Source organism: Morone saxatilis, unplaced genomic scaffold, assembly GCF_004916995.1.
Source record: "Morone saxatilis isolate NCDOM2014 unplaced genomic scaffold, NCSU_SB_2.0 Contig9, whole genome shotgun sequence".
Classification (NCBI taxonomy): Eukaryota; Metazoa; Chordata; class Actinopteri; family Moronidae; genus Morone; species Morone saxatilis.
Genome location: NW_023340268.1, coordinates 21,756,375 through 21,764,476, shown reverse-complemented (window position 1 = coordinate 21,764,476; position 8,102 = coordinate 21,756,375). Strand labels below are relative to the sequence as shown.

Sequence of the window (8,102 nt, the reverse complement as noted above, 5' to 3'; positions counted from 1 at the left end):
TTTGATCTGTGGTCAACATTTTACTCAAGGGAAATTCATACAGTAGACACAATTAGGGAAATTACAATTTCCATTTTAATTAAAACCTATTTTACTTGCTTTGGGTAACGTCATACAAATGCTCTCGAGTACAAGTTAAGAGTGCCAGCGCTGCACTGAGGAGTGCTGACGGGTGGAAGATACAGAGAAACAAAAGAACTTCTACATCTTTTAAATACAAAGACAAATGGGTACTTGGCTTAAAACTTTTTTTTAAACAAATAATTTAGAAATGTCTTGAATTGCAAATATTCCAAGACAAACAAATTAATGAATCCCAAAAGATCGGAGTACAGCAACGCTAAAATCTAATTTAAAAAAAAAAAAAAAAAAAGTAAAGTAAAAATGGAATTCAACACACCACATCTCCTGGACCAGTCACCAATTTTAAGCCATTACAGATATCCGTTTTAAGTGTTTCTCAGGTCATATATAAAAAATAAAAAAAACAAAAACACAGAAATCTATAGACAGCAGGGTTCGTTAATATTTTAAAAAGGTCCCTTCACACAGTTATTCCAGAATTAAAAAGGTTTCGCAGGAGCGGGTTGATGCAGGATCGAGTGGAGGTCGAAGCACATTCAGGTGATTTTCCTGCTGTTCAAAGCTAAGAGTCCTGGGTCACCACTCATCTAACTTAGTAACACAATCATTTCTCAGCACATCGATCTGGTATAAAATACACTACACGGTATGTGTGAGTTCAGCTGTGCAGTTCCGCAGTGTGCTTCTGCTTCAGAGTCCTTCAGCATCACTCCATGCTGTCTGGGTCTGCCTGGGCCATGTAGGCGTCCAGTTCAGCATCCAGGTGACCTTTGGTCTTTGACATGTAGGCGTCCAACTGGTTGTCCAGCTGTTCGCGGGTCACGACTGGTCTGCCGACGCCTCTGCCCCGCCCACGGCCGCGCCCCCCTCGGCCGGCGAAACCACCTCGCCCTCTCAGTCCACCACGGCCTGTCGGACAAAAAAAAACAAAAAAACACAGCGATGGTGACTGGATAGCACTGATCTAGAGACAGTACTTTTTTTTTTTTTATTGATAATCACTCCTTTAGCTAAAAAAAAATAAATTACCTACTGCAACGAAAAGTAAGAAATACATTTTTTTTCCACACTTGAGAATGAGAATTGGGGTTTACTGCCAGTAGGTTTTCACATGCAATAAATATACCTTGGTATGTTGGTGCATAACAATAAACAGTATTAGAAAAATGGAAAAAGACGAAAGCAAGTAAGTCAATAAGCACAAGCAGGAAAGTTTACAAAATAGGAAAAAAAAAAAAATTGTATAAACACTATACAATAAGAATTAATTTTTTAAATAAGAGAAAATAAAACGTCAGTCCCTGACCTCTGGCTACTCCCCCCCGTGCTGCTCCTCGGGACAGAGCTCCTCCTCTGCCAGCAACTCCTCCACGGTGGCGGCCTCCTCTACGCATTGCCATACGGCCAGCAGAGCCACGGCCTCGCATGGGGCCGCCTGTAAGCACCCGCTTCCCTGTGCAACACAAAATGGCGTCATCACTCAATGCAAACCCAGTAAACGGAGAAAAGTCACAGCCCTGCCACAGCTTGAGCATGCAGTTGGAATCGGAGCCATATTCACAGAGGAGATACACACCTCTCATGGACAGTGCTCCTCTCATTGTGCCTCCTCTGGCTCGTCCTCTGAGGCCTCCCCTGGTCATCCCCCGCATCCCACCTCTGCCTCCGACAGCTCCTCCACGCATTAGGGCCCCGATGGGCCGGCCCAGCCTGGCCTGGATGTTGCTCTTCCCCAGGCGCTGCTTCAGGCTCTGACACAAGATATTCATGGATGCAGTTATGACAAGTTTAAGCTGAACAAACAAGGCGGGCAATTGTGAGGAACAGAAATGCGACAGGTGGCAGTTACAGTGACGCTGGGCTCAGGGGACCTCTGTGTGAAAAAACTCAGCCCCTTAATTTATTTGAATCCATAGAAGCAGGGCTCCAGCAAAAAAGCTACACCAGGTTCAACACAACACAACTTTATCTGGCAAAGCGCTGCATTCACTATTAGACCTGCGACTGTTGAGACCAAAGACATAATAGTTGCCACCACGATGACTATTTCAAGTATCATAAACCGCTGTGGCTTGTTTTGGTATCTGATAAACTTTTAAATTACAGCTGACCAATATGAAAAAAAAAAATACTCATAGTGCCATTATTTTGACAGATATTGCGATATGATTTCCGATTAGTTATTAGATTAGACGGTCATTTTTGTATCACAAATTTAACTTTCAAAATGGAAATCATAATGTTCTGTTCAACTCTGTTGGGATCTGTACTAACCAAACATTATATTCTTACATCTGGAGAACAAGATGAGAAGAGCAGGGCATCTCTGCAGTGCTTCATTATAATGCTGTTTGTCACACATTTTATCAACAAATTGCAGCTTCTGTGATTTTGATATTGCGATTTCAATAAAATCCTGATTAATTGTGCAGCCCTACTTTAAATGCATAAATCTGTCAAACCACCCGGACTTCCTGGGTCGTGTTTGATTGTCTCTGCAGAATCAACAAACACAGCCCCATGCTGTTTTAATGCAGGGCTGGATCCCCACTACGTCTGTATACTACAGGCAAATACTTGATGAGTCAGCCACCCAACTATTTAAACTGCAAAGGTACAGTCACACATATGCCAAAGCAGGCTCCTCCTGCTCTCTGAAGTATACCTACTGCGGCATAATGTGGGCAGTGTAGGATGTACAGCAGATGGAAATCATTTGGTTGGTTTGTAGTCTGTTTTGGGGTCAGCCCCACACACATATTTACTATTGGCTGAGGCTGCTACTTAAAGTTCAAGTACGGTTTAAGCACTGAACTCTTCTTCCATGTGTGACCGTTCTCCAACATCTCTCTGGACAGATGTGTCTCAGCCAGTGTAAAGGTATGAAATCAATTCAATGGCAACTAAATTCACATTATTTAGACTGGAATTTTAGATAACTATCTGGGTCTTAAGCTAGTAGATGTTACACTGTATTCTTTGGTGAAGGGTAGGTAGCTCCCTTTAACATCTCAAGCAGGATGTAGCTACAGTTCACTCATGAAATATACCCCTTTTTCTGTCTTATTTGAGAGGGCTAATATACATGTAGAAGACAGAGTGAGAAACAGTATTGGTGCAGGTGGCTCGGTCTGATCTTTGCACTCACCTGCTTGTGATTCAGAGCAGCTTGCACTGAGGGCCGGTTCTCCATCTGCTGGGCCAGCCGGCGATTACGGGCACTGGCCAAATGCTGCTGTTGCATGGTGGCTCGAATGCTTACCGCAGTGGGCTGCTTGTTCTTCAGCATGTTAGTGAAGCTTTAGAGGTGGGAGGGAAAAAAGAGGGAGGAAGTAAAAGAAGGGGACAGGGGATATAGAGAGGAGGAGGAGGGAGCAGGGTTCCACATCAAGTCATTTCTCATATTATGGATGCGGCCACACAGACTGTGCTGGCTCTTTTGTCATGTAAGTTCCACTTGCAGGCACTCATTTTCTCTCTCAATCATAAGACAAACCAGAATGATTCATAGTTGAATTTAGTATGTGTTCAAACAAGCACAAAAGTAAAGGAAAACCAAGATAAAGAAACTTAGAAGACAGACTGAAGGACAGAAGCAGAGAGGAGGTGCCAGAAGAGGAGCACGATTTGCCACTTACAGGCCTCCAGCTGACCGGCTGGGGTGTCGTCATGCAGCAGCAGCAGAGGCCCCGGGCGCGAGGAGTGCTTGGCCACCCAGCCACTTACAGCATGGACCGTGACTAGTGGTTAAACCACCGAGTGACAGAGCAGGGAAGGAGAGATGGGAGGGGGGAAAGGGGAGCTCATTGTCACGTCCAAGCTAGGACTGAGTGCCTGGTCTTTAATAGACTTGGAGTGGAGAGGAGAAAGACAATGACAGGAGAGGATGATGAAAGAGTATGTGCTTCACTTCCACTGGTTTGAGAGAGAAAAGTCTGAGAGGCACAAAGCATTAAGAGGTGCCCCATCTCCCTGGTTTAGCTTAAGCCTTCCCCTTAAGCCCCTTTCAAAGCGTATACTTGATGTATACTGTGCTGTGCAAGTAACAGGGAGCAGGAGTGCCATGGCTTTTGTAGGACAGTGGTCTGGTCCAGCATAGGCTTACCAAGGCTTACCAAGTATGACCACTACCATCTCCCCTTGTCTACATGTGTGCAATGCTCACACAAGATATTTGAACCAGGCAAGCTCCCTCTGCTCTGTGTTACAACCACATTAATCTCTGGAGCACCAACAAATGTTGACAGGACCAACAAGTTGAGTGAGCAGTGCACACACTGGGGACAGTCAGAATAGCATCCATGTCGGGTCCGGTCCCCAACAGTAGCCTTCCGTAGGGAGCACTAGACCCTTCACAAGCCAAGGCTGGCCCTTGCATCTGGTGTCTAACTGCTGACAGGGTGCGTGGCGCCTCACCGCTCATTTAGGGACACTTTGGTGGTGCTTTTCAGGACGACTTTTTGGGAGGAGGGCGCGCTCATTTTGGAAGACTTCGCTTGCAGGCTCCTGGGAATAGATGGGAGAGAAAACAAAACACCGTGAACTCAAAACAAAACTTTCAAACAACTTATGGTATCCGAGTGAACATTTGGCTTAACATTGCATCAAATGTAAGTGAGTGTGTTCAGTTCGGTGTGTATCTGCTCCACCAATTAGCACTTATTTTAGCGAGAAATATTAACTATCAGAACGGCCTGCCTCGCATTGCCACAGTCTTTCCCACTGAAAGGGCACAGCTACAATGGAGGCTGAGCCCGTTAAGCAGACTAAATGTAACACTTGTACTGAATACACTTACCTTTATAGATTATATTGATGCCAAATTGACAAGAAGACAGTCGACAGATGACACCCTTTATCTTGTGTTTCTGGAGTTATGTGTTTTTATGGTCCAGTTAGGAACTGTTAAAATGTGATATTTCTTAAAGGGAGTTTGGTGCATGGAATAATTACTGACTGATCAGGCTAATTATCAGCTTATTGTACTCAGTTTCTAACAGCAGTATGCTGTAAATGGTTGCCCTTTGTGTGCACTTTTTAAAACTACTTTGCTAATTAAACACAATGTACTTGTTATTAAAGACTCCGGATGAAACGTAGCTGGAAGACCTGTGTTCACCCTACTATGTCACATCAAAATGGCTGCTGTGAAAAAGGTCTATTATGTTGAAAAGAATGTATGCATATATTAACATCCAGACAAAAGATGGTGGGAACTCACAGTCATTGCATTAAAACTGCAGTAGGTAACTCTCACAAAATAAGTTTGTAAAATTTTCTGAAACTTTCACCATATCCCGACAGTAGTAAATGAGAAAATCAGGTTCCTCTGGCTCATTCTACTGCTCCTAATGATAACGAAAACCATAAAACAGAGCCTGGAGCCAACACAAACATCCTCTGATTGTTGTGTTAGTGCTCCTAATGGCATTTGCAAGAATTCCCCTCTTTAAGCATCCAACACAAAACATCTTTCCATCTTCCTTGGCTCTGATTGGTTGTTTTCGTTCAGGCCGGTGGATTCGTGTAAATACCATTAGGACACTAGGAGGAGCCAGAGGAACCTGATTGTTTCACAGATTATCTGGAACAAATAAAACTAAGTTATTTTTTTTATAAAAAGTGACCTACTGCAGCTTTTTAAAAAAATCCTTCAGTTAACCAAAACTATACTACTGTACTGTGAACCTAATCACAAGATGGTGGGGTCTGTGCAATTACCATTACTAAAACAACTGAGTAGGTCAACAGCTGCCAGGCCATATATCATTAGTGCCACTGTTTGTGTTCATTTCCTCCGCTCCAGATTAAGCAGTACTAGTTAATCAGTACTCTGGTTACAAGGAACGCCTCGATACTCAACACACACGATCGAATCTGCCAGGAACATTCATTTAGTGAAATACTTTCAGAGTACAACGAACCCTTTACAAAATTAATAATAGACAAGTTAGCTGGGCGGACCTCGACTTTAAATAGGCCCATCGTCAGCTATTATTAATTCCAGACACATTTACTTGTATACAAGAAGCTCAATCAGAATTCAAAGGTCTAAAATAACCATTTTAACTTACAGTGAACGTTGCGTCGGTGGAGAAAAGCCTTACAGCCAGCTAGAGTTAGCGTCGGTAGCTAGCTAGTAGCAGCCTTGTGCGACCGTGTAGGGCGTCCTTATATTCTTTTGTTTGAATCTAATCTATAATATGCTAGCTTCTTAATTAAACCCTGTACAAGAAATTAGCTAACTCTAGTTAAAGTCGTGTCTTTTTTCAGAATTAATATACAATGCCAGAGACACGGTTTTGCGATGTGTCTCCCCAAAATGGTGCTGCTAGCTAAGCGGACTACTCTCTGGAAGAAAATGGAGAGGTTCTTATGACGTCGCGGGGTCGTAACTTCCGGCCTGGCTGTGTTGATGATTTACTAAAATGGCTGCGGCGGCGTTAGTAGAGACTTCTTCAGGTAAAGATGTTATTGCCGAGGGGTTGCTCGACCTCCTGAAACCAGCTATCCAGCAGCTCGACCTGCATGTACACTCAGTCAGGTAAATTGGAATTCCTTATTGAATGCTTAATTGATATTATTTAATGAAGCGCGGCTGCTGCCACCCGTGCTAGCTGCTTGTGGCAGTCCCCTGACAGTCTCGTGACTTTGCAGAATACATCGACCCGGTGCTGTTTATTATTTTATAATTCACGGTAGACCCTTTTCACAGCAGCCATTTTGGCATTAAATAGTAGGATAAACACGGGTGTTGCCAATAATAATGATTATGGTTCTGTTCCATTTAGTGTAGCAGAGCTTTTCCAGTGAAAGCCACCCTGACTGTTCGACCTGAATGGAACAGAACCGTAATTAGTATCACTGGCAGCATCTGTGTTTACCCTGCTGTTTCATTTCAAAATGGCTGTCTGTGGAGATGTTACCTTTTTTAATACATATCAGCCAACTCTCCCACTGGTATAATTAGCCTTTATCTTTCCCCTGGAGGGTTTAAGCATTGATATTGATAACCTGAATGACTACCCTTGTCATTTTGATTTAATGTTACATTTTTAAACGATGAATAAACACTAACCTGCTCAAAGGTTTTGCACTAACATTTCACTGCATTCTCTATTTTGTATAATCTGTCCTTCCTCTGGATTAATGTGATTATTCTATTCTTTGCAGAGAAAGCCAGGTAGAATTAAGAGAACATATAGACAATCTGGCCACAGGTAATTTGCTGTATAATTTCTCTTAAATCCCTGACTCAGGTGTTTTTTTTTTTTTTTATATTAAATTGCCAATATCTTTAAAAAATAAAAATAAAAATGACTAAATTCCGGTATATAAAATAGCATGTGTTTGCTAACCTTTGTTTTGGTCTTGTGTGTCTTGTCATGTACATTGTTTGCAGAGTTATGCAGGATAAATGAACATCAGAAGGTGGCTCTAGACCTGGACCCTTACGTAAAGAAGCTGCTGAATGCGAGACGTAGAGTAGTGTTGGTAAACAACATACTGCAGAATGCTCAGGTCAGTGGCAAGTCCTGTGTAACTTCCTCTCCGAGTTCTTAAAGCTGCACTAAATCAACAATTAGCAATGTGTCATCATGTGAAAGGTGTCGCTCGTAGTGACAGACCCGCAGAGAGCAACACCTCTGCAGCTCCCCAGCAGGCAGCTGTTTTCAGTGAAAAAACTCTCTGTAAAAACCTACTGTACCCTAGCTGCTCAGCAGCAATCAGCAAGAAACAGTTGAGACTAGCCAGTGAACACAGTGAAGCATTTAGCAGCTAAAAACCCAGGTATTTTATAACTGAATATTGGACCTCTGGTGGATATATCCAGTGGACAACTCCAAATGTTTGTCTGCCTTTCTGGTCCAGTATCAACTTGTACAGTGTGATGTAGAAACTTGAAGCCACCAGTGCACTACCACTGAGAATGGACTTTACAGTGAAGTAGGAGACATCTTGTGTCCAGCAGCAAAACTTTAGAAAACATTTGCATATTCAGAGATTCTGGAAGTTAT

At 42.8% G+C, this 8,102-nt stretch overlaps 2 protein-coding genes across 3 annotated transcripts in view; one reads left to right on the top strand and one right to left on the bottom strand.

The window, feature by feature from the left end:
* On the bottom strand, positions 1 to 6,415 carry chtopa (chromatin target of PRMT1a). 2 transcript variants are annotated; one of them, XM_035681488.1, is made up of 7 exons: positions 6,159 to 6,415; positions 4,883 to 4,986; positions 4,501 to 4,590; positions 3,233 to 3,383; positions 1,661 to 1,835; positions 1,391 to 1,537; positions 1 to 993 (listed from the first exon to the last, which is right to left on the bottom strand). In XM_035681488.1, exons 3-7 carry the CDS (start codon positions 4,563 to 4,565, stop codon positions 791 to 793), a joined length of 741 nt encoding a protein of 246 aa, XP_035537381.1. In that variant the 5' UTR covers positions 4,566 to 4,590; positions 4,883 to 4,986; positions 6,159 to 6,415; the 3' UTR covers positions 1 to 790. The 2 variants fall into 2 exon arrangements, with proteins under 2 accessions (XP_035537381.1, XP_035537380.1); XM_035681487.1 differs by lacking the exon at positions 4,883 to 4,986.
* A 54-nt stretch (positions 6,416 to 6,469) lies between these two features.
* Positions 6,470 to 8,102, top strand: part of snapin (SNAP associated protein) — a 5,453-nt gene continuing 3,820 nt past the window's right edge. The window contains exons 1-3 of the mRNA XM_035681489.1: positions 6,470 to 6,628; positions 7,258 to 7,304; positions 7,487 to 7,605. Of these exons, the coding sequence (XP_035537382.1) occupies positions 6,513 to 6,628; positions 7,258 to 7,304; positions 7,487 to 7,605 (282 nt within the window). The 5' untranslated portion in view covers positions 6,470 to 6,512. The remainder of the gene's footprint in view (positions 6,629 to 7,257; positions 7,305 to 7,486; positions 7,606 to 8,102) is intronic.

Coding starts and splice junctions, on each gene's coding strand:
- chtopa (XM_035681488.1), bottom strand. CDS start 4,565: ATGAGCGCGCCCTCCTCCCAAAAAGTCGTCCTGAAAAGCACCACCAAA. Junction 3,384..4,500: donor AAAGTGTCCCTAAATGAGCG/GTGAGGCGCCAC, acceptor CCACCTCTAAAG/CTTCACTAACATGCTGAAGA. Junction 1,836..3,232: donor CTGCTCTGAATCACAAGCAG/GTGAGTGCAAAG, acceptor ATCTTGTGTCAG/AGCCTGAAGCAGCGCCTGGG.